Below are 24,873 nucleotides of genomic sequence, written 5' to 3'. Positions count from 1 at the left end.
CAAAGCGGCGAAGGTCACGGCGCGACGAGGCGCGCGCCGCCGCTCCGCGTCCCGCCCGCGGCCCTCGGCCCAGCCGCCAGCGCCACCGCCGCCGCCTACCGCCTGCCGCCTGCCGCTGCCCACAGCCCATCGCCCGCGCCAGGAGCCATGGAGGGAATGAGCGCGCTGCTGGCCCGCTACCCAACGGCCGGCCTGGCCGGCGGCCTGGGGGTCACGGCGTGCGCCGCCGCCGGCGTGCTGCTCTACCGCATCGCACGGAGGTGAGTGCGCGCGGCCCACGCGGCCGGCTAGTATCACACCCGCGCCCCTGCCCCCGCACCCGCCCTCCGCCCGCTGTCCTCCCAAGCCCGCCGGCTCCGGGGCCGCCCGCGCCTCGCTGTCCGTGAGCGCGGCGAGGCCGCGGCGCGGCGGTGGGGCCCGGCCCGTGTGTCCCCGCGCCGAGACCCACTGTGCACGCCCCGCCCCCGGAAGGAAAACCGGACTGGGGATCCCCAGTCGGGAAGCGGCTGAGGAGTGGGTTGGGGGACCCCAGGAATGTGGGGCGGGCGGGGACAGCCAGCGCTTGACGTACGAACTTCCTCCCCCGCGGAGATCTGCGCTGGCCCAGCTGCAGGGTCTGCAGGGCCCCCAAACCCTGCGGGAGCGTCGAGCGGGGGTCGGGCCTTGCTCCTTTCCGTCTTGAGCCCCGATCCCTGGTCCTCAGGGGCACGTTGGGTCGCGTGAACACCGACCGGTAGTTTCTGAGCCGCATACGCTGTCTCGGGCGTTGTTCTAATCTCACATAAGCCCATTTCAGAGTCACAACCCCTGCTCTGTCTAGAGAAGCTGAGGGACAAAAGAGCTACATAAATTGTTATTAATTAGACGAGTCAGGGTGTGAGCTGAAGTATCCTGACCCTGGAGCCTGCATCCCTGACCCCCGGGCTCCACAGCCTCCAAGAGCAGGCAAGCCTGACATACTTCAGAGGTGTTTAAACCGGGCTGGGCTGCCCAGCGGGTTCAGTGGCGGCTCCCCACCCCCGACCCTGGCTCCGAGATCATGCTGACCCCACTGTGCACAGCTGGTCTCCATGGTCAGGGATAAAAGCTTAATGGCCTCTTGCTTCAGGAGGACCTCAGGGGCAGCCCCACTGTCAACCCACTTGATCCACCTTCCCAGGGGATAGGGGAGAAAGGTGGGGTTGTGAGAACATTCTGGAGACAGAATGGGTGGGCTTGTAGCTTCAGCAGGGGATGTGGAAGCGCAGCTCTTAGGTGGGAGAAGCGAAGGAACTTGCCCACGGTCACTCGGCAGCAAGTGGGGGAGCTGGGACTTGAACCTGGAAGGCATGTCTGTTCTTCCTTAGCCACCACCGTGTACTGCTTCTCACCCAAAGGGAAAAGAAGTGAGGGCGACTGAGTCACAGGCTTCCTGGGGGAGGAAGGGGTAGGAGGGACATCAGCTGTGTCTGCAGGATGAGCCAGACTGGCAGGCTGAGGAGGGGGTGGCCTCAGGGGTCCCTGACAACGCACAGCTCTGCGTGTCCCAGCTTCTGCCCAAAATTTGGAAGCTGGAGGGGCTTGCCGGACCAGCTGGTTCAAACCAGTTATCTTATGCACGAGGGAACGGAGGTGCAGAGGTGCATGCCGCCTGCTGTTGCTCAGATTCCCAGAGCGTGTCGACGGCAGAGGTGTGTCCAGAGCCCGGTTTGCCTCCCAGTTAACCGGGGGCAGGGAATGTCAGCCCAAGGACCAGAGCCTGGGCCAGGTCTTGTGTCCAGGCTTTGCAGCTCTCACTTGTGTTGGTGTGGCTAGATTCGCACTGGGTTTGCTCACTGTGCCTCAAGCTCCCGTCTTGTGCTGCGGCTGTTGCTGGGGGTCCCGTCTCCCCACCTGGGCTGCCAGCCACAGCTTTCCCGCTCCCGGAGACAGGAGTCTGAGGCCTTGGTGCAGTGTTGGGTGAGCTGCTTCGAGGGGAGCCAGGAGGGCACCAGTGTGGCGTGACACCAGAGTCGTGGTGTGGCATTGGGACCTTTTGATTGAGAAGGACCAGCCCTTTCCCAGGAGGCTCTGAGATTCTACCAGAGCGCTGGCTTTTGTCTGGGGGTCATAAATTAGCCACTGTCACGATTCAGAAGCAAGACCAGGCTGAGCCCTTCTCCTCTGTGGGGGAAACAGTGACAGTGAGGAATGGCTTTGGCCACAGCGTGGGTTTAGAATGACCCTGGGGAGGGCATGTGAGGAGAGTTGTTTCTGGAAATGGACTTGGCCGGCTGGGTGTTTGGGGGCTCAGCACAGCGATGGAGGGACCTGGACGGAGGATCGGCCGGGGAGCAGGGGGAAGAGCCCGCTTCTCTGAAGGGCTGCGGTCCCCAGAGCCTCCGGCAGGGCCAACCCTGGCTTCCCACCCGCGGAGTCCTCTTGACCGTACTGTGTGTTATGACCTGGCGTGGGGCAGGAGCTGCTGTTGGCCCCATTCTACAGATGAGGAAACAGATGCCCAGGGAGATTGGGCTTCCTGCCCTATGACACCAAGCTGCTAAACGGCAGAGCCCTGCCTCACTCTGGCCCTTCAGCTCCTAACCAAGCCTCGTGCTCTGGGTCCTCACTGAGCAACTTGGCTGTCACTCTGCACCCATAGGAGGCCAGGTGGAAGCCCCAATTACACTTCCCCAGGCTGGCGCGCCCTGTACCCAGGCAGTCTTGGTGGCTTCCTGTGCCTCCCCCACCCAAACTCCCACCCCCAGGCTCTGCCGCTTGCCATCGTATCCATCTCCTGCCATCACATCCCTACTCAAGACCTCTGGAGGCCCCCGTAGGTGGTTATTGGATTGTCCACTTTCTGGTGTTTGGAAACAGAGGATGCAACCTCCCAGGTAAAAGAGTTAAGCCTCGGCCTGGCGTCCAGGGTCCCTGGTTCCCGCTCACCTCTTGCCAGGCTCTCCTGGTGCTGCGCACTCTGGCTGGGGGGACCCTGCGCTCCGCACGCATGCCGGGTGGTGCCCCCCTTGCCCGCAGTCCATCTGTTTGAGGGCCACCTGCTCATTTGCCTTGCTGGCCGGCAAACCCGTTCTTGAGGGTGACGGCAAATGCACCACTTGTTGGCTCTCTCCTATTGCACCTGTCACCAGCTGCCCTGTGAGGTCGTTGTTCTCGTCCTTGTGTCCGGGTCAGGAGTGGAGAGCCTCGCTCATCTCTGCCTCCCTGCGATCCAGCGTGTGCCCAGCCGGCGCTGTGCTGAGGGACCGGTGTGGTCCACCGAGGGCGGATCCGGGCTTTCTGTCTTGGTGTTGGCTGGACTGCTGTGGGCCTAAGTGTGATTCGCCTTGAGGCTGGCGCGGGCGGCTGGAGGCCCGCTGGGTCCTGGTGGCACTGAGCTGCACATTGGTGCCGCTGTCCCGCTGCCCAGGAGCCTGCTCCTTGGATTCTCTCTGGTGGATCGGACAACACTCAGGGCACAGAGGAGCAAGTGAGGAGCCGTGTGGGGTCCGACAAGGACCCCTCGCCTATGAGCCTGTCCTGGGATCCCCTCGGGGCCCTGCTGGAGGCTGACCTCTCGGCCCCCAAGGGAACCAGCCTGACTCTCAGAGACCATCTTCCAGACCCCGCCAGGCCAGCACGTGGTGCCCAGGGTCACAGGCTGTGTGCCAGACCCTCTCGGGGAACTTCTCAGGGCCTGGCAGAGACTGGTGGACGCATGGGCCTCCCCCAGATTCTGAGCACCCCCCCGCCCCCCAACAGGGACTGATCCCCATCAGTGTCTCTTCCATGTGGCACAGTGCTGGGCTCACAGCAGGTGCCCACCCCCTGGCAGGGTCCTGGACCGAGGGCCTGGAGCTGCAGCCCTCAGAGAGGTGGGCCAGTGGTGGGCTAGAACTGACACCCCCCGCTCCCACCAGACCTGTAGGGCACGGCGGGATGCCAGGGCACGAGCTCTGTTGTAACTAACTGTCCACGTGTGGGGCTGAGGGGGTGATACCATTGTTGGGGGCCTGTGTTCATCTTTTCTTCCCCACTGTGGGTTTGGGGCTTGTGGAGGGACGGTTCCAGAGCATGCAGCTGCCCCTGGCTCCCCCCCAGGGGCCCATCCTGCCCTTGGCTGCCTCAGGCCTCCTCCAACCCCCGCAGAGCCTGAGAGAGCTCAGCACACAGGTAGCAGGAGCTGGGTGAGTACCTTCCAGACCCTCCCGGCCACTCACCCTCTGGGGCCCAGCCTTCCACCTGAGGTGGCCTGGCCTGGACCCACCTAACTTGCTCCTGCCTGTGTCACAGGGACATTCTGTCTTGTCCCCTCAGATCTTGTCCACCACGAAGAGTGGTTTGACCCAGAGCCTCACTGGGGATGGAGGTTGTTGGCTTGCGGGAGAAGCGGGTGAGGGATAGGAGGGGAGCAGGCTGGAGGGCCTTTTCCCTGAGCAGCAGCAGAGCCCCGGCTAAGCGGGCGCAGAATAGGCTGACCCAAGGGCTCCTGCGTCAGGCCTGGTAGAGGTGGGTGCAGGCCCAGAGGCCAGGCCCGCGCCGCGCCGTGGCTGTGGGGACAGTACGTACGAGCTGTGAGGTCAGCCGTCAAGCGCAGCCCGCGAATGTGAGTCACTTCATCCACGTGTCTGACGCGTGGCGCTTCCGGCAGGCAGCAGCGGCGCTGGTGCTTGGGGAGCTGACATTCACACCCAGCTCCCCGTAGCTTTGCTGGTCCGTCTGCCGCTCACAGGCCTGCACGCGCTTTCAGGGCTCACCCCTTGGGAGCTGTGGGAGGTGACTTCCTGGCGCGGGGACCCCATCTGGCCAAGGTGGCAGGCAGCTGCCCTGTCCGCGAGAGAGGACCCTCACCCCGCCAACCCTGGGCAGGGATTACCAAGCCAGAGCCGCTGGCCCAGGGACCAGGACGTATCCCCAGCCTCCCCTTCCTGCCACCTCCTTCCAGGCCAGGCTCACTTCCCTAGCAACAGAGCTGGAGGTTCAGAGTAGAAACGATGACTTCCTGGGCGGGAGGGGCTTCGTGCCTGGCCCCCTGGCCCAAAGCTTCAGTTCCTGCTCGCCTGCCACCGGTTGTCTTTATTCCCTTCCCATCTCTCTTTATTCGTGGGCTGCCAGCTCTCCTGCTGGCTTCTTTCCAGAGGCGGGGTGTGGTGCGGTGAGTTTCTGGGGTGAAGGGGGCAGAGGGACCCATCACGAGGACAGCAGGACCTGGGGGCAGAGGGGAGAGGTTTTCCGGCCTGCCTCATCACCCCTTTGGACGCAGCACTGTGCACTCTAACAGAGAAGCCTGTAAAGCAGGTACAGATTCACAAAGAGAAAGCCAAGTGCCGGCTTCTCAGCAGAGCAGGTTCCCATACCGCTAGCCGCCTCCTTCCACTGCTCTTTGCCTGAAGCCCAGTGAAGCTGTCAAAATGCCTCTGCTGATCACCTGCCCAGCTCAGCGCTTTCCTAAATTCTCTCATTTGGGGAATGGACGTGGCAACTACCAAGCAAAACCCTCCAGTCCCAAGGATCTAAAACAATGTGGGCGACAGGTGGCAGCCGCTCTCCTGGGGACTTCTGTGAAGCGCAGGAGGTGCCTTCCGTCCGAGCCCCTCGGCAGCCTTTTGTGGGCAGAGATTATCATTATCCCCCTTGGCCAGATAAAGAAAGGACTTTCCCCAAAGGCCACACCATGACCACGAGCCACGCTGCCCAGTGCTGCTGTTTCTGGGCCTTGTCCTCTGGTTCAGTGATGCTGAAGACGTGCGGTCCCTTGTCGGCCATTCTGAGGGCCTTGGCCTGAACTGGAGCTGCAGGTGCCCTCTGTGGACCCTGGGACCCTTCCCTGCGAGGTCTGGTTTCATGTCCTTGTCTCTGTCCGGGCTTTCTCCTCCCCTCCCCTGCCCTCCCCATGTAAGCTGTCATTTATTGGGTATTTAGCTGGGCACTGTAAGCGCTTCCCACACTTGACATGTCTTGTCCCCAGTCGACAGGTGAGAAGACTGAGGCTTGGAGAACTCTAGTAACCTGCCCACGGTCAGTGGAAGGGCAAGGCCAGGAAGCATCAGCAGTGTCAGAAGCAGCAGCTCTGCTTCCCGGGGGGCCAGCCTTTCTTCCAGGCCCCTGACAGTCCCGGGGACAGGGTAGTGACACAGCCAGCGCCCTGCGTTGCCAAGCACCTTTACGTGTCTTGTGTCATTGGGTCCTTGTAACACGCAGATGCCCTGGTTCTGTGATCGCTCCCACTTTGCAGATGCGGGCCGAGGCTGGGAGAGGAGAAGGTGGCAGAGCCGGGGGCTCTGGCTCGCAGAAGGTTGGGGCCATGCTGTCCTGTGGACAGTAGGGGTGTCCGTGTGTGGTATGGCTGCCCATCCCAGCGAAGGCCCAGGCGGCACCCCCAGAGCTGGAGGTGGACTCTGGGGGTGAGTAGGGAGACAGGAGTGGCAAGGCCAGGACCCCAGGGTTCAAGCAGCTGCCACCTGTTGCCCACATTGTTTTAGATTCTTGGGACTAGAGGGGTTTGCTTGGTAGTTGCCATGTCCATTCCCCAACCCCCTCGACACACACACCCCCAACAGCCAGGGAGATGGATGGACGGCCCTAGAGCACAGATCCGTCGGTGCCTGGTCTGGGATTATCCTTCACACCCCACCTGTCAGCACACATGTGGCCGGCAAGGGCCACTGTGGCCAGCCTGTCCTGTCCCCCTGCTGGGGAGGGGTGGCCCCAGGCTGAGCAGCCTTCTGCAGTCCCTACCCCTTGGCCTCCTTGGCCCTCGCTCTCCTGGGGACTTCTGTGAAGCCCAGGAGGTGCCTTCCATCTGGAAACTCCCCAGGGAGCACCATTTCCGCATCCTGGGAACAGGCCCAGGTCTGCGGGCCTTGCGGGGGTGGAGGGTGGTCCTAGAGCCTGGTCCCTGTCGGCCCCGTGGCCTGGCTGGCCCTGGGTTCTTGATGCCTCTCCAGCTCGGGGGAGGCTTGGCCTCAGAGGCCAAGGAGAAGCCCAGGTCCTGCCGTTGGACACACAGCGTCCTGTCCTCCTCCGCCTGCCTGCAGCTCCAGCTTGGGGTCCCCATCCCGCTTCCCACATGCTCTCCCTGGTCTCCTGTCGCATGGGTACGGAGGTCTTCCCGCTGATTCCACTCTGCTCGTCCACAGGATGAAGCCGACACACACCGTCGTCAACTGCTGGTTCTGCAACCAGGACACGGTGGTGCCCTATGGGAACCGCAACTGCTGGGACTGCCCCCACTGCGAACAGTACAACGGCTTCCAGGAGGTGCGGCCCTCCCATCCAGGACCTGCGGGCCCTGGGCCCTGACCCTGGGCCCCTCCTTTGAGGAGGAGCAGACAGGCTTGGGCAGCTAGGGTGACTTGTGCAAAGTCCCAGCTCTGAAACTGGCAGGTTTGGGTTCAGACCCGGATCATTCTGGCTCTGAAGCCCAGTCTCTGCCTTGCTCCAGGCTGGGGTCGGCAGGCTCTCTGCGGGCCGGGCAGTGAGGGGTTCAGGCTTTGCAGGCCACACAGTCTCCTGCGACCGCTCGGCACTGCAGGGCCTCCACAGACGTGTGAGCGCGCGTGGCTGTGAATAAAGCCCAGGAACGCTTTACTCACAGGCGTGGGCAGCCAGCCCACCGCCAGAGATTGCCGACCCCTGTGCCAGCCCCTGTTGGGTCCTGAGGAGGGAGACCAGGTGGGAGTGTGAGCAGGGGGCGGGGTCCAGGCTGCACCCTCAGCGTGTCGCCTGTGTTGGGGGTTCCCGTGAAGTTTTTTTGGAAGAAGAGCTTCTGCGTTGCACGTAAAGCAAGGGAGTGTTAGCGGTCCACTTCCGTGGAGTGCGGGCACGCGGGCCCTCCGTCCGGCGCCTGGCCCGAACCCGTGGGGAGGCTCTTGCCCGTAGGGAGGGGCTCCCCTGACTCAAGTCCTCCTCCCCCCCCAGAACGGCGACTACAACAAGCCGATCCCCGCCCAGTACCTGGAGCACCTGAACCACGTGGTGAGCGGGGCGCCCGGCCCCCGAGCCCCCATGCAGCCCCCGCAGTGGGTGAGCAGCCAGGTGCTGCTGTGTCGGCGGTGCAGTCACCACCAGACCACCAAGATCAAGCAACTGGCCGCCTTCTCGCCGCGCGACGAGGTGAGCGGGTGTGGGAGGGGCTGGGGGTTCGAGCAGCGGAGGGGAGGCCCCGTGCTGGCCCTGTGTTCCGCGTGTGCGATGTAGTCCACCTCAGCTGCCACTCGCTTCTCGCTCTTTCTGTCTCATGTCACTGCTCTGGGGGCCCCAAGCCTGGGAGCATCATGGAAAGCCCAGCTCCTGCCAGCCCAGAGGGCTTTGTCCCTGGGTAGGGGGAGGTAGGGTCCTTGGGCTCCAGCTTGGGGCCCTGTTGGGCCATCCTGTCCGTGTCCCTCTGAGTCAGTCTTAGCCACTGGCTGGTGGGCAGTTTGCTCTGGAGTTGGTGGACGATGTCCCGGCTTGTGGGAGAGGAGGGGACACAGGTGCTGCCGAGAGGCTTGGTGTTAGGGCTTTGCCTCCCCCAGGTCCACCGTGGAGCCCAGCAGCCTTGTCATCTAGCTGGTGTCACCTCACCCAGTCTGGGGGTTCCGTGACCTCAGGAGAAAATCCCAGCTGAAGCCCAGAGACACTGACTTTCCCAAGGCCCAGCCTGGGAGTGGGGGAGGGAGGGAAATGGAGGTGAGCTGGGGCTGGGAGGGGAGAGGCAGGGAGGCTGCAGAGAGAAGGGCAGGCATGTGCGATGAGGCAGCCAGGGCACCTCTTCTGGCACATTCAGTCCCAGCAAGAGATGAAACTGATAACCCTCCCGCCCTCCCCTGGAAGCAGGGAGGGAGGGGCGTGTTGCTGCGTCTCTTGGGGGAGGAGGGGTGGGAGGGGACTCGAGTCTCCTGGGCTGTTCCGAAACGTAAAGGCCCTTTGGTTTCTGCTAGGGCCCTGGCCTGGCCAGGGGCTCTCCGGTGTCTTCTAGACCACTGGGCTTAAGGGCGGAGGCAGCCCCACCTCTGGGTTGTCCATCTGCCCGTGTCCAGGTGGTGTCAGCCCAGAGCTACCTTCCCCCGTGGGTCACCTGCCTTCCTGGAGCTCTGGAGTCCGGGAGCAGGGCCTGAAGCAGGGGCCACGTCCCAGACTCTGGCCTCAACGTGCGTCCTTCGGAGCGACAGAATTGGCTGGAGTGTCTGCTGTCAGCTGAGGGCCCTGCTGTGTCCCGGCCTCTGGGGGGCCCTTATTCCCAGCCGTTTGTCCCGTTGGGCAGCGGGGGAAGCAGGTGCAGATTGGGGACGACTTGCACACGGTCGCCCCCCTGGAGACCCTGAGCCTCTGTCTCCCTCCGCAGGGCAGATATGACGAGGAGATCGAGGTGTACCGGCACCACCTGGAGCAGATGTACAAGCTGTGCCGGCCGTGCCAGGCGGCCGTCGAGCACTACATCAAGCACCAGAACCGCCAGCTGCGCGCCCTGCTGCTCAGCCACCAGTTCAAGCGCCGGGAGGCCGACCAGACGCACACGCAGGTCCGAGGGGCGTCCATGGGGCACTCCAGGCATCCCAGCCCTTGGGTCTGTGCAGGAAACCCCTTCCCAGAGGGCTGGGCCAGTGACTGGGGGGCAGCTCTGCAGAACTGAGGCCCTTTTCCCTGGGGCAGCAACTGTCCCGTGGGGCCACATCCCAACCTGTCCCCAGACACGGAGCGGAGCAGGGGTCCTAAGGAGAATGTTAGTTATTTGCGTGCGTGACAGGGGTTTCTGAGCTGCCCTGCTGAGCCTGGGCACCTGCCAACACCTGTGTGGGTTCCTCCCAGCGCCTCCGTGGTGGGTGCTCTCCAAGGCGCCACGGAAACCAGACTTGGGGAGGTTAAGTCACTTGCAGAGGGCCACGTACCTGGTGTGTGGTGTCACCAGGATTTGAGCCCAGGACTGGCTGGCTAAAACCATTGTTCATTTTTATCACTGTACTCAGATGCTGGAATGTCCTGGCTTAAAAAAATGTGATATAAGTAGCAAGTGGGTTTAGAAGTAAAATCCATCCTCCCCAAAGAAACTCCCACCCACCCCCTGGGTCCCCGGAGGTGCCCTCTGGTTGTGGCCATCTCGCTGACTGGTTGGTGTGTGGTTTCCAGTCTGCAGCCAGGCCCCCGACCACACAGCCACGCGCCAGCCACGCGCCCACTTGCACAGTGGGATGCTCTGACCCTTGCTTTCCTCCTCTCCACCGTGTTCCCAGACTGAACAACTTACTGCTGTTTTTTTAAGCTTAATTTTGGCCAGAGTTATCTGTATACTTATTACAATTCCAGTTAGAGCCGCAATAGGAATTTTTTATGAGAATTTGAAAACGATTGAAAAAAACGTACTTGAAAGAAGAGGTCACCATCACTTCAAAAGGATTTCTGTAGAGAATGCGGCAGCACAGCTCTTCCCCACACAGGAGCTCGCAGTGGGGTGACGGCCCAGAAGTGAGACAGAGTAATGGGACCCAGTGGTGAACCAGAAACAAAGCCAAGAGGGTGTGAGAATTTAGGGCGTCTCTGATCATCAGGAACTGGTGGGTTCTTCGGCAGGTGGGCCCCGGCCAGACCCCCGTGCACGGAGTGGGCACCAGGATGGGTGTCGGTGGCTCTGTCTCTCTTGCCGACCAGTCTCTCCCTCCCTCCCTCCCTCAGAGCTTCTGCTCGTCCGTGGTGAAGGCCCCGCTCCAGGTCATCGTGCTCCGAGCCCTCGCCTTCCTGGCCTGCGCCTTCCTGCTGACCACCGCGCTGTACGGCACCAGCAACCCTTTTGCCCCAGGGGCGCCCCTGCCCCCGGCCCTGCCACCTGGTAGCAATGGCTCGGCCCCGCCTGACAACAGCACGGCCCCTGGGGCCGAGGGCTGGCGGCAGCTGCTGGGCCTGCTGCCCAAGCATGCGGCGGAGAAGCTGCACGAGGCCTGGGCCTTTGGGCAGAGCCACCAGATGGGCGTCGTGGGGCTGGGCCTGCTCACCTGCCTGCTGGCCATGCTGCTGGCCGGCCGCCTCAGGTGCGTGGGGGGCAGGCGGGCGGGGCATGGTGGGAGCAAAGCTCCAGGCTGGAGGGGCGGGGCTCTGAGGGGCCACTGGGGCCACACCGCCTCGCTGCTCCACCTCAGACTCCTCATCTGCACAGTCGGCTGACGATAACCTGGCTCACGGGCTGTTGGAGGGTCGAGTGGGCGCCCTTGGGCCTTTGCTCTGCTTCCCCGTGCGGTTGCAGACCCTGTACCGAACGGTGTCCACATCATCTCCCAGTGACTCTGAGGGAGGTTTCTTAGCCCCATCGTACAGACTAGAACACTGAGGCTCAGAGAAGCACTGACTCGGAGTCATGTGGCCTGTAACTGTTGGAAGCGGCATTCAGAGGCCCACGCTCTCCTCATGGCCCTGGGTTCTGTCCTCTGAGCAGGGCTGGGGGTGGATGAAGGTGGCAGAGTGGGAGGGGTCGCCTTATCCCGCCTCGCTGGGCCCTCACTCCCGCTCTCCCCGCAGGCTCCGGAGGATCGACGCCTTCTCCACTGGCCTGTGGGCCCTGCTGCTGGCGCTGCACCTGGCCGAGCAGTACCTGCAGGCTGCCTCGCCCAGCTGGCTGGACACGCTCAAGTTCAGCACCACGTCCCTGTGCTGCCTGGTGGGCTTCACAGCAGCCGTGGCCACGAGGAAGGCGACGGGCCCACGGAGATTCCGGCCCCGAAGGTCAGAGAAGCAGCAGTGACTGCGGGGGGAGGACAGACGGACGGACAGGCCCAGGGCTTTGCCCGCAGCGCAGACAGTGCCCCTCTGTCTTGCATCTTTCTTACCTGCCTCACTTCCGGCCCCGCCCAGCCTAGGGCCCCCGGTCCTTGCCCAGCCCCTCCACTTCCCCGAGGAGTCAGGCCTGCCCCCCTTTCCTTTCTGGCTCCACCAAGCCATTCCCCAGCCCAGGCCCCCAGCCCACTGAGTGCTCTCTAGCTGCTCACTGCCTCCACCTCTCTGGCCAAAGACCCCCTCACCGTCCTGAGCCTGGAACACGGGCAGCGCCCATGCTGCCTGCCTCTGACCCGTGGCTTCCTGCTGGCAGCTCCAGGCACCCCACACTGGCCACGGCCCTTTTCCTGGCTCTGACACCACGGGAAGAGGGTTGCAGGCCTGCTGCCTGCTTCTCCTCTCACCTTGCCCCGCCTCTGGGCCCCCGACATGGGTTGGTGGTGGTGGCTGCAGGGTGGGCCCTGGCCGCATGGCCTGACCACGTGGGCTGCTTGGCATGGGCAGGTGGTGCTGAGCCGGGGCCAGAGCAGAGTCCCCTACCTCGTCCCACCGTCGCTTCTCTGGTCTGTCCCTTTGGTCCTGCCCGTTGCCCTGTAAGCCCCGTGGAGCTGGTGAAACCAGGAGGAGACAGGGCTGCCCCCTGGGTTCCCTGCTCTGAGACCCTGTTATCCCTCAGCCTCCTTCCCCAGGAATGGAGAGTGCAGTTCTTAGGCCCAGACAGGCCTTGACCATGAGTGTGTGGGGGGAGGCCTTTCTCAAGGTGGACGGGAGGAAATCCTGCCTCTCCTGTGGTCAGCAGGTATCTTAACAGCCAGGCCGTGGTGAGAATTGGCCCAGGCTGGGGGGAGGTCTAAGGTCTAAATACTCTCTCCTTTACTTCTCTATCTTTTGGTCACCACTGTGAGCCAGATAGGCAGAACCTGGGCACACACACTCTGCCCACTCTCCTGGGAAGCCCCTGGGTTCTGCCCTCGAAAGGCAGGACCCCAACCGTTATGGCCAAGCCCTCCACTCGTTCCCTGCAGGGACTGGGGTTCAGGCTTCCTGGGCTGAGGCGGCCCTGATCGGCAGGCAGCGCGGGACCTGAACTGCTCTCGTTGGCCCTGTTCCCTTCCCCCCATACCAGGGGTGTCCCCAGTTTCCTCCTCTCACCCCCTTCCTCCAGTATGATGCCTGGGAAATGTCCCAACTGCCCAAGGTTAGCATGGAATAAGGAGCCCAAGGGACACGCAGGCCCATGACACCAGGTCATTGTCACCTTGTCCCTCTCTGGCCTGTCACTGCCCTCCTCCTGGCCCCTAGAGCCCCTCAGGGAGGGCACCACAGCTCCTGCTTCCCACTTCCCTGTAGGGCAGCCGCAGACCGCACAGGGCTTCAGCCTTGCTCTCCCTGGGCCAGGCCCTGCTGTGCCAGCCTGTTTACTGCCTGTGGGTGGAGAGCTGGACCCCTCTCCAGGGCCCCTGAGTGCTGACCTTGGTGTGGATGTGCTCTGGAGGCTGACGTGCCGTCCACGTTTGGAGGCAGTTCCCAGCCTGGGGGCTGCCCTCCCAGGGCCGTGGCAGGAGGCTGGACCAAGGCCGTGCGCCCCTCCAGGGCCCTGGGTCCTGCAACTCCTCACTGCAGGCACGAGCCCCCTCCAGGTGTGGCCCCAAGTGCGCCAGCCCCTCCGCTGTACACATGGGAGCCCAGGGAAGGCAAGAGCGGATCACACGCGTGTGCGGGTCACACTCAGGAAAGGGCAGCCAGCTGGCTGATCCTGAGGGGCAGGTGGAGCGTGCCCGGCTCAGGCCCCTCGCAGAGCCCCCGGGGAACAGGAGTCGTGCCCAGGCCCCTCCGTCCTCGGGTTCTCGGGCTCCGAGGCGGCCACCCCTCTCCACTCACCCCTCGGCGGCCGTGTGGGGAGCGCCCGGGTGGAGCGTGAGATGGAAGGGCGCTGGCGAGGCAGAGGGGAGTGGGCTGGCCGTCCCTCGGCCCGGCAGCCAGCCTCGGGGAGAAGGCGCGGCGGGCGCCAGGCAGGGAGCCAGTGTCTGTTGGCTGTGCATGCCCTGCCCTCTGGAATCTCCCGTTCTCAAGGAAGCTGGCAGCGCGATGCTAATTACTGTTTTTCTTGGTGTTGAGTAGAAGCAGGACATCTGTGTGTACGTGTGTATTTAAGTTAAATTATTTATAACAACCCTAACCAGCTCTCTTGCTGGCCAGGAGCCTGCTGAGCAGATGTCGCTCCTGCCCTCTAGTGGGGACGGAAAGACACCTTCATGTCACTGAGATGGAGCTCATCGAGGAAGGCTTCCTGGCCTCTTTAGTGTTTGGTGTGATGTTTTAAAATCACCCACCTGTCCCTTAAAGTTTCATTACATAGAGCATATTCCAGCACCTTCCGACATTACTGGCGACAGCTGAGGAAGTGCGGGCACCACTGGGATCGTGGCTTATTACCTGGGAACGTGTCGGCCCTGCTTGGGGCCTCTCTCCCCTCCGCTGGGGACGACAGTCAGACCATCTGGGATCAAGGGGCCGTCTTCTCCCTCCAGCTCTGGGGTCCCCGCCCCAGGCCGAGCAGGCTCACTCGTAACGCTTGCCCAGGAGCCCGCCGGGAGGGGCCCGTGTCCCTTCTGCCTGCAGCTGTCACCGAGTGTCCCGTCCTCTCTTGTGCAGACGTGGATGATTGTCTAGTGATCCTCCAATTACTGTAACCGCAACTCCCGGCCATAGATGTAGTGTTTTTGATGCTGTATTTTCAATAAATGCCTCCGGGGCCCTGCTTTGACCGGTGGGCGTCAGGCACCACGTCTTTTCTGGTTTTTTTCTTTCACGTTCCTTCAGAGGCTTCTGTGCCGGGGGCGGGGGCTTCGGGGGACGGGGGTGCCCACCAGAGCCAGGTTTGGGAGCTGGCAGCGTGGGCACCAAGTGGCTCAGGGCCCACGATCCTCGGGCGCCCTGCTGGCTCGTGCTTCTCCTCGTCTCCATAAACTGCTGCTTAAAATGCAGTCCTCTCTCCTGTTCCCGGCTTGGCCTGGGGTTGGCTTGGAAAATCAAAGGTCCCCCTCAGTGTCAGATGGGAGGCAGTGCAGCCAGCCGCCCGCCCTCTCGCTGGAGCCCCTGTGTCCCGGCGGACACACAGACTTGGATCCGGGCCGGGGCCTCTCTGAGATGGGATTTGAAGGCACAGGCGGTCTGGGCGGGCCTCGCCAGAGGAAGTGTCGGTCCCCGTGCAGTGCTCGGGAGCCTGGCGGAGATGGGGCTCCTTTGACAGGGGCCTCCTGGGGCCTGTCTTCTGCGGAACCAGGACAAGGGCTCACGCTTGGCCCTTCACAAGGATCTGCTAGTTGAGTGATGCCACTGCATGTCCCAGTGAGAGGGTCAGACCACAGAACCGTCTCCCCCTCGGCGCCACCATTTTTGGTAGCATCAGAGATTGGGAAAGCACCTGTACCGGGCGGATGAGAGACTCAGGTTATAAGCTATGGGGCAGCGCCAGGTGTGAGCAGGATCTGGGAAGCGTAGGAAAGGGCTGAGAAGACCCAGCTTCTCCTGGGCCCAGCTGGCCACCTCTGAAACCTGCAGCCCGACTTGGACCCTCTCCTCTTCCTTGCCGATTACTGCAGGTGGCCCTCGGCCGACTCGCGGCCTGGCCTGGCCTCCTGGCCTGTGGGCTGCCCGGTGGGGCGGCACAGGAAGCCCAGCGCAGGCAGAGTCGCGCTGCCGCCCGCTGGAAGGGCCCGGGCGTGCCCGCCCCCGTGGCCCACGTGCCCCGCCCTCATCAGGCTGCTTCTGCACAGGGCAGACGGGGTCCTCTGGGAGGTGCAGGCCCCAGCAGGGGGCGGGGCTTCGTGCGTGATTGGAGCGAGTTGGCCAAAGGTCCCGGCGCACCTTCACCGCCCTTCACTGTCGTGCTGAGTGTCCCCCCACCTTGCAGGCCACTCCTCAAGGTCGTCTGTCCTGCCAAACGGTATGTCATTCTAAAATGACAGCACAAAATCGTATCTTGTATTTAGAGGCAGAACCTTCCGCAGGTGTTTTGGGGGAAAGGAGGTGTAGGGGTCAGACAGGCTTAGGCAGGATGGGTCAGTGGGTGGAATGCAGGCGCGTCCAGCCTGGGGCCAGCCAGGTTGCCCAGACTCTGCCGTAGATTTGCTTGATTTCCCCGTGTCCCCCAGACACTGGGCCCCGGCTTTGGTTCTGAAGTCCAGGTGGTTTCCTGGTGCTTTGGAAGGCTTTAAGGAGGCCACGCGATTCTCCAGGAGGGCGTCAGCTGACCCCACACTTTCCTCATAAAACTTGTTTAAAGAGAGGGGCAGGGATGAGAAATAGGGAAATCAGTGGCGTGGAGATACTGGCCAGCAGTGCCCCGAGCTCAAGGTCGTGGTGGGCACGGGGGGGGTACCTTAGGCAGCCCCCCGGCTCTGCTGCAGGGACTGAGCCAGCCTGCCCGTCCGTCGGCACATTATCCATGGGCTCAGTTGTCCCTTGGGGACCGAGGTAAGGCTGGACCTCCCGCAGCTCCGTCCAGACGGCGGACTAATCATGTATTAACTGTCTCTGTCCCTCCCCCTCTGTAATCGGTTGCCTTAATCAGAAGCATGGTTGACATTCTGGCTTGGGGCCACCGGGTCCTGTCGTGTGATCTGTACCGTTCTCGAGTTAAAGAGACACTGTCACCTTCCGTCTTTCGGGCAGCCTTGCGATCGTTACGGGTCTTTCTAAGTTCAAGTTGGTGTCCGGCCAGAGCCTCTTCCCAGAGCTTCCCAAGCTTGGCTGCCTTCCGCCCCGCTCTTCCAGGGGCTTTCGAGGAGTGTCTGAGACCAGAGGGCAGCGGCAGGACTCCCAGGGTCGGGCCCTAGGGAGCAGGGGCTCCCCGAGCTCGGCCGCTGCCGGGAGGCTCTGGGCACCAAGCGGGTAGCGGCGCGGAGGAGCCCAAGGCCGTCGGCCCAATTGAGCGGCCAGCGCAGGGCTGGGCGTTTTTTGCTTCGAGGTGAAGGGTTGGCGTGAGGCTGGTGAGGGCGACAGTGTCACTTTAATACCGAGACTCGTAGTGGACCTAGTTTGCTGTGAGGCTGAGGGGATCGGAGGGGGCATGCCGGGAGGGGTGGGTCACGCTGGCGCCTCCCAGCCACCCGCTCCTAATGGCGTGAATGTGGTCGGACTGCTTTTCTGCTGCAACTAACACACGCCTCCTCTGGGACCCCGACTCGTGCCCCACCTCGCACCGTGGGAGGGGAGGGGGCCCGCCATGCGGAGGCCGCTCCGGGGGCCCCCGGGGCTGACCCAGTCCCCTCTCCCATGCCCGCTGGGCTCTCTCTCGCAGGTACTTCCCGGGAGACTCTGCCGGCCTCTTCCCCGCCGGCCCCAGCCTGGCCGTCCCCTGCCGAGGCGTCGCAGGCCCCTCGCCGGCTCTGTTCATCCCCGCCCCGCCCGGCTTCCTGCCACTTGCCAACCAGCAGCTGTTCCGGTCTCCCCGCCGGGCCTCGCCCTCCTCGCTGCCCGGCCGCCTCAGCCGGGCCCTCTCACTGGGAACCATCCCCTCTCTGACGCGAGCAGGTAGGTGGCGCTCGGGCCGTGGTGGGCAGTGCGGGGCTGGGGACAGCCGGGCTCGGGGACTCTGGCTGAGCCTGAGGTGGGTGGTGGTGCTTCTGCTTAGAGACAGGCGGAACTGGGTTCAGACCCTGCTGTGTCCACTCACGGGCTGCCTTAGCCAAGGGGCTTAACCATGCTGAGCCTCAGTTGCCCTCAAAATTGAGGCCAGTGGTGGAACCCACTCCATGGGTGGTCGTGAGGGTTAAACCGGGTGGTGGATTTAAAGTGCTTAGGCAGCCGGTGGGTCCGTGTCCCCTCCCGTGGGGTTCTGTCTTTTATCACCGTTCTCACCGTTATTATTAACTGCCGTTGTTCTGAGACTCTGGAGACTGGGAATTTTGCCCCTGGCCTTTCTGTGTGGTCCACAGGGCAGGGATTCGGTTCAGGTCTGCTACATTTATGGAGCCCCGGAGTGACCAGCACCTGGTCCCTGTCACCGGAGGCTTTGTCTCATCCCTCCCCTTCCCCAGCAGGGTCTTCCGTGACGACCCTCCTCACCTTGGGAAGCCACCCGGTGCCCACGGGGTTTGCTTCACCCTCGGGGTGCGGCCTGGGGTGCGGGGCTGTGCGGCAGGATCCAGCCTCTAGGAAGGTGGGCGGCATCTTGGTTAAGCCGGGCTTGCTGACGTGCAGTGTCTCTCTTAAGCCCCTGAGCAGCTCCCCCAAGCAGGGGGCTCCCCCTCCAGTCCGACACCCCTCTGGACCTGTTTCCCTCCGGGACTCGCCCAGCGTCTGCTGTGTGCAGTCCAGCGTCCTCGTAGGTAGAGGGTGGGCCACAGTGCAGGAGACACGGCTCGCTGGACACAGCTCGTGAGCTGAGCGGTGGGTAGTGTTTGAGGCCTTCAGGCTGGGATCGAAGGGGTGAGAGCCCCGAGCCGTACGGAGACCTGGACTCCAGGGACTTCTGTGTCACCGAATGTGAGCCGTGTTGCTGGCAGAGGGTGGCTGCCGCCTGCCCTCCTCTGGAAATGGCTGTTCAGCAGAGTTCCTGAGCCCGTGGCCGGCGAGTCGCAGCTCAGGCCTTGGGGCTGACGGACAGGGCCTCTGCGGGCCCTCCGTGAACAGCAGCTGGAGCCAGGGGGAGGGGAGCAGAGTGGACATGGAATGCCCTGGACCCAGGGACCTGGAGGGTCCGGAAGCTGGGCCCTTCCCCAGAAGAGTGTTCTCTGTGTCAACAGGCAGCCTCCGGGTTGCCCTGGGAGGCCCGAGGCAAGGGCTCAGGAGGCCCCCTGCCCCGAGGGTGGCAGAGCAGTTCTGTGGAACGCAGGCTGGTCTCAGGTGGGATCCCGGAGTCTCCGTTGCTGGGGCGGGTCCTTGGCTCAGGTGTCAGGAGGCCCTGGTGGTCCGGGGCGCGGGCGCAGTACCAGGTCCGTCTTCCCGTCTCTCTCTCTGCTCTACTGGCCTCTGCACCTCTCGCTGCAGGCCTCACCCCTGCGTCCCTGCAGCTCAGCCCCAGCAGGAAGGCCCCTCCCCAGTTCTCGAAAGGACTCGGGCTGTGCTTGGGCCACGTGGCCATCCTCACACAGTCACTTGGGGGTTGACCTGGGTCTGTGTCCCCGGACCGGTGGGTGGAAGGGGCAGGCGGGGCTCTGTGGCTGACGGACCCCTCAGAGCCCTTGGGGCAGTGGGGCAGCAGCCCCCACGCGGGCGCGTGGAGGCCGCTGGCTCTCTCCACGCTCGGCTGTCAGCGGGGCACTTGGGGGACCAAGGGGCTCGTGAGATGGAGCCCCTGCCCTTGGGGTGCACTTGGCTGAGGGAGGGGCAGCGGGCTCTGCGCACCAAGGCCCAGCGCGGGGGGTCAGGCGACGGGTTAGTGGAGCAGGGCAGGGCTCCGAACGGCCGAAGCAAAGGAGGCGCAGGTCAGGTACCGGGACGCGACCTCCCGTGCGGCCTGCTGTGGGCTTCGGCCTCCTCATCCGCGAGGCGGGAACGTGCCCTCGTGAAAACTCCACACGGTGACGGTCTAGGCAGAGCGAGGGGGGGAGGGGGCCGGAGCCGGGGCCCTGTCTCCGCAGGGACCTGTGTTGCCTTTCTCTTTCCTCTCCAGACTCAGGGTATCTGTTCAGTGGGAGCCGCCCACCGTCTCAGGTGTCCCGATCCAGAGAGGTTCCGGTTTCAGGTGAGGAGGACAGAACGCCAAGAGGAGTGACCGGGAAGCCGCCTGAGGCAGGGCAGCGCATGGGCCGGCGTTTCCAGAGCGTATGCAGGGCGGGACAGCAGCCGCATTGAGCGTGAGCTTTGGGGTCAGACGGGCCCCCAGAGGGGGTCACGTTCAAACCCCAACCCTGTGCCTCCCAGCTGTGCAGCCCTGGGCAAGTGCTTCACGCCCTGTGCCTCAGTCTCCTCTTCCGGGCAGTGGGCGTGAGAGTTTCTAGGATCAGCTGCGATGCTGCTGTCCTTACAGTGGTGACGGAGGGAGGCGGCACTGGGGGTGCCGGCGTCAGCGGGGCTCAGGGTCGCTGACCTCAGGTCTCCAGGGTTGGTTTCTCCCCAGGCCTTGCTCTCAGCTGAGGGAGGAACCAGGGGCTTTGGATAGAAGTCAGGGGGAAGGGGGCAGAGGGGGCATGGCTGAGGCTCCGGGATCCTCTCCCCTCTCTCGGCTGCCTGGTGGGGTGCAGGCCCCTCCTACCTCAGTCCTCAGCAGGGCTCCCTTCTGCCCCCCAGTCTAGGCCCAGCCTCGCCTTTCTCCCTGGGTCAATACAGGAAAGAGCCCCAGGACCACAGCCGGTCCTATAACCAGAGCAGACATTGACACGATATTGTCATCTTTGTTTCTGTCACCCTCCCACCCTCCAGATTACTTCTCTCTGCTGTCGGGGAGCTGCCCCTCCTCCCCCGTCCCTTCCCCAGCGCCCTCCGTGGCTGGCTCCGTGGCTTCCAGCTCTGGCTCCCTGCGCCACCGCAGGCCGCTCATCAGCCCTGCCCGGCTCAACCTGAAGGGGCAGAAGCTGCTGCTGTTCCCATCGCCCCCCGGGGAGGCCCCTAACACCCCCAGCAGCTCCGATGAACACTCGCCCCGCAATGGCAGCCTCTTCACCATCGAGCCGCCCGCCGTCCCGCAGAGGCAGCCAGCGCGGGACACGAAGCACAGCGTGGGTACGGCCCTCTGACCGCCCTCTCAGAGGCAGGAGAGCCCAGCGGGCCGTGGGAGGCCTCTGGTCAGTGTGCAGCGGTGGGGACACCGTCAAGAGGTCACACGGGGCCTGTCCTGGCTCTTATCTGACTGTGTGGCCACTCTCCCAAGTCCCTGGCCTGGCTGGCCTGGCTTCTGGTGACCTTGAACCCTCCAGGACGTTGCCCTTTTTTGGCTGATTTTATTTTCTTCTTTTGCAATTGACCTGGAGGCTCCTCTGTCCCTTGGGATGGTCAGAAATGCATCAGGCCGCATCTGGTTGCAGATGTTTTTGTTTTGCTCAAATGAAGTTTTTCCGCAAAGCATTTTAGAATTTTTAAAATTAGGCCTCAACCTTTAAAATCTAGAACTTTCACATGAATGTGTGGATTTCCTGTGTCTCGTATTATATCAGAAGATCTGGCCACGCTGGGCCAGACAGGTAGAAGGGCAGGCTGAGGTCCCACGCCCCAGCCTCTGCCACTGCCTGCCCCACCGACCTGCCCCCTCCACAGCCTCGCTTGTGGCCGTCGTCTTCTACCGCCTGGCGGTGTTTGAGTTTGTTGCTCCTGATCTAAAGCCAGCTCCCTTCATGGCAGCTACACAGACAGGACCTGAATGAGGACCTGGCCTCCCACTGCCCACTGCCTGGGGCGGGCCGAGCAAGTTGGGACCGGCAGGGCTGGCTGGCCGGCCACATCTGAGGACCATCCTGGGATTGGAGGTGGAGCTGCCCCGCGTCTGTCCCTGGGGGTGAGCCATGAGCTCCCACTGAAACGCCCCTTCTCCCTGCAGACATGAAGTCAGCGCCGGAGGGGGGCAGCACGTGCAGCAGCCGCTCTATCAAGAAAGAGGACGACTCGTCCCGGTCGTCCTCCTGTGTGGTGGACACCACCACCAGAGGGTGCGCGGAGGAGGCCCCCACCTGGCGAGGTCTGCACCCCGTGTGACGTGCGGGAGGGGGGCAGGGTAGCGCGGGGTCTCCAGGTCTGCAGCCGCCTCCTGAGAGCTGTCCGAGAACAGCCCCTCGAGGGCTCTTGGGTGACAGAAGAGGGTGAGACGGCCCACCCGAGGCCTCCTGGCCCCCGTCTGTGGCAGCCTCCCCACTCAGATGAGGGTCTGCATCTGCACTCTTACAGGAGCCTCTGGCCACAGGTGGCTGTTTACACCTAACAGTTAAAATGTAACAACAATAAAAATCTACTTGCTTAGCTGCACCAGCCGCATTGCAGGCGCTCCACTGCCGCGTGTGGCCTGTGGCTGCTTGACTGGACAGAACAGATGCAGAACACTTTCACATTTGGAGAAAGTTCCCCTGGAGGGTGTCAGCGTGGGCGCCCTGGGGCCAGTGCAGAGGCTGCAGGCTATGCAGGGCACTGAGTTGCCTGGGTTCAAATCCTGGCTCCTCTGCTTGCGGGATGGGGGCGGGCTGTGACGTCAGATCCCAGTTCAGTGTAAAGCCCAGCGGTCGGCTCCTGGTGCCCCCTCCAGGTGGGTGGGAGACGTGTATGTTGACAGGATTTTCCTGGAAATGGGCGCTGCTCCCAAATCAGGTGGCGTCTGGGATGTGACCCAGCAGCATCAGCTTGGGGTGGGGGACCCCAGTCAGCAGCTTACCGCCTTTGAGGCCTGGGCAGGGTACTCGTCCTGTCCTGTCTGTAAAGCTGGTGTACCCCATGGCAAGGTGCAGGTGTGTACCACCCTAGCCCGGGACCTGCCTGGTGGCACAGGGTCAGGAAGAGAGGCATCTTCAAGGAGTCAGGACTTGGGAATTCCCTGGTGGTCCAGTGGTCAGCACTCCGCTTCCACTGCTGAGGGCCCGGGTTCAATACCTGGTCAGAGAAGTAACATCCCACAAGCTGCGGGGCACAGCCGAAAAAAAAAAAGGAGTCAGAATCTAACTAAGTGACCCCACGTTCCTGGGTCTTTTCAGATGGGGAGGCTTCCGGGTGCCCCGAAAGAACTGGGGTGGGGCCTCAGTCCGGGAGCACCTCCCCTGGGGGTGGGGCCTCAGCCCTGGAGAGCCTCCCTGGGGGCGGGGCCTCAGCCCCACATTGCTCACAGGTCTCTCGTTTTCTCTCTGGAAGGTCGTTTAGCCCCCTCGCTGATCCGGGGCCTCCTGGCCGTGAGCTTGACTGTCAACGCCCTCTTCACCTCGGCCTACCTGTACCAGAGCCTGCGCTGACCCGCGGTCCGCAGCCTCCCGGCACCCAGAGAATCTCGGAGGGTGCGCCCAGGTGCATGCTGCTTCCACCACTGCCGGCCTCAGCCCTCCTCGAGGGGCTGCCGCCTCCGCCCTTTTCTCCAGGGCCCTGGACCTCGCCAGAGGGAGCCCTGTTCCCGGAAGCCTTCTCCCCACCTAACAGACTGCGGGGCTGGGCATGGTCTTGGGGGTCCCAGCCCTCCCCGCCCACCTCTTTGGCTGACATCAGTTGTGTGTTTGGTGCTGACGCTCTGATCCTGAAGCCAGGGGTCCCCGAGGGGCTGCATGACCCTGGGGTCCCTCCCCACCATCCAGCCCTGCCTGGCGGGAACGCCACGACTGCTGTGACGGGATCAGGAGCTGTGGCCCTGAGCCCGCAGCCGCGGGCTGTGATTACATCTTCGTACTGTACCCCTCCGTCCCGTGGGCCGCCTCAGGCTCCCTGGGGGAGGAGGGAGGGGAGGTCTCCAGCCGGGTGGAGGATAAACCTCCCCTGCCAGGCCCCGTTGAGGGCCGGCATCTTTTGCCGTTGTCCTGCCCCTTCCTGTGGGCTGTGGGCTACGCCTTCCCTCTGGCTCTCCTGGGCGGGCAGGTGAGTTTCCTGCCCAGGGCCCCTCAGAGTTCCTGGGTCTCAGGGGCCCAATTGGACTCATGTAAGCACCACCCCCCAGACTCACTTCTCCCTGCTTGTGTCCCCATTTTATTACCTCTGGTGACCTTCCCTGGCAGCAGCCCTGCAGCCGTGAGAGCACTACCCAGGGCCCGCCCCGCCCCGTTTCCAGGCCCCTCCCTCATGCACTGTCCAAAGGGGCCTTGTTTGACCCCCTCAGCCTGCAGGTCTCTGATGAGACTGGACCCTCACGCCCACCCTCAGCATTCTGCTGTCGCGGTGGGCTCAGCGCGACCTCTGTCTCCAGGCCACTGTGGCCAGCCTGCTTCCTACCCCACGCCCCTTGGTCCTGCCACTGCCCTTCCGACCGATACGGCAGGTCTGCCCCCTACACCTGCCCTTGTGCTGGGGTCCCATCCTGCCCCCGAGAAGAGGAAGGGTGGGTCTCAGTCTGGCACAGGGACCCTCAAGATGCCGTGAGGAATGAGAGACTGCCTGTGGGTGTCAGCATCCCCGTCCCGCTGCCCTGGGCCCTGGACGCAGGTGTGGGGCTGTGTGTGTGTGTGTGTGTGTGTGTGTGTGTGCGTGTGTGCGTGCACACTCGTGCGTGTGTCAGTGCACGCGTTCGTGCCACTTCAGGAGGAAGCAGCAGCCTCTGTGAATTCTGAGACTCATGTGGGGAGGCTCACGACGGCAGGGGAAGGGTCTTCACTCTGTCATTCAGGGATAAAGTTTAATTTTATTTTTCTACACATTTTTGCCAGGCAAGGCGTTCTGCTGGGAAGCAGGATGCCCCCAGTCCTCCCTGCCGGGGAGGTTTAGTTTTATTAAGCTTTGGGTGCTTTTTTAGTAATTTTTTTTTACCATGTGGGGAAGGAGGTTGCTCTGACATCCCCCCACTCCTGAGAGCTACTGTTTCCTGCCCTACCCCTCACCCCAGAACGAGGGGGATTGGGGGCCAGGGGCCACGCCACGTCCCAGACTCCAGCTGCCAGAGATGGTTCCAACTCGGAGGTGGTGCCTCTTGGCCTCCATTCGTACCGTGGGCGTGGCCGTCGAGTTTTTTAATTTTACTGTTTGCCTAACCAAGCCAAATTCCATTCCCGAATACCCTTCCTCTCTGGCTCTGAGGAAGCCCTGACTGAGTGCCCAGCCCCCTCCTCTCGCGCCTGGGCCCGCCTGGCCCCTCCTGCCCAGGGCCGGTGGTCCTAGCGCCCCCCCAGGGGCAGGGGAGAGGCTGGGCGGGGAGGGGGCTGACTTACGTTTTCTTTCAAACAAAAAACACAACCTTATTTTTCTTTACAAAAGCAAAAAAAAAAGGAAACCAAAAAAGATACCAACCTTTGAACTATACCTCAGTCTGTCTCGTCTTTATTCTCTTTGGGCAGCCGAGGCCTCGGATTGGGGGCCGCGGCGGCAGGGGAGCCTGGGCTGCCGTGGAAGTGACTTCACTCGCTTGTTTCTTGGATACAGAGCCCGGGGTGGTGGGTTCTGAGTGGCAGTGTCCCCAGAAGGACTGGAGGGTTTGAACAGGACATTATCGGCCTGGACGGGCCTGGATGGCGGGAGGGTGAACCAGAGTCTGCTGAGCAGAGACGGGAGGCTCTGGGCAAACAGCGTGAGCAGGGGCTTAGCCGTCTCTCTGCGAGATCCCGTCCCAACCAGCGGGCCAGC

The 24,873-nt window shown here is 63.2% G+C and overlaps 1 protein-coding gene across 2 annotated transcripts; it reads left to right on the top strand.

Moving 5' to 3' along the window:
* Positions 1–24,553, top strand: TMEM201 (transmembrane protein 201). 2 transcript variants are annotated; one of them, XM_033843688.2, is made up of 11 exons: positions 1–260; positions 7,098–7,218; positions 7,879–8,073; positions 9,284–9,460; positions 10,609–10,961; positions 11,446–11,649; positions 17,006–17,238; positions 19,322–19,393; positions 20,071–20,370; positions 21,182–21,319; positions 22,474–24,553. In XM_033843688.2, the coding sequence occupies exons 1-11, from the start codon at positions 148–150 to the stop codon at positions 22,569–22,571; spliced, it is 2,004 nt and encodes a 667-aa protein (XP_033699579.1). In that variant the 5' UTR covers positions 1–147; the 3' UTR covers positions 22,572–24,553. The 2 variants fall into 2 exon arrangements, with proteins under 2 accessions (XP_033699579.1, XP_033699581.1); XM_033843690.2 differs by lacking the exons at positions 21,182–21,319; positions 22,474–24,553 and adding an exon at positions 20,986–21,156.
* The last annotated feature ends 320 nt before the right edge of the window (positions 24,554–24,873 follow it).

The sequence above is a fragment of the Tursiops truncatus genome, chromosome 1 (genome assembly GCF_011762595.2).
Source record: "Tursiops truncatus isolate mTurTru1 chromosome 1, mTurTru1.mat.Y, whole genome shotgun sequence".
Classification (NCBI taxonomy): Eukaryota; Metazoa; Chordata; class Mammalia; order Artiodactyla; family Delphinidae; genus Tursiops; species Tursiops truncatus.
The sequence above is the reverse complement of the archived record's forward strand: the minus strand, read 5'-3'. Positions and strand labels throughout refer to the sequence as shown.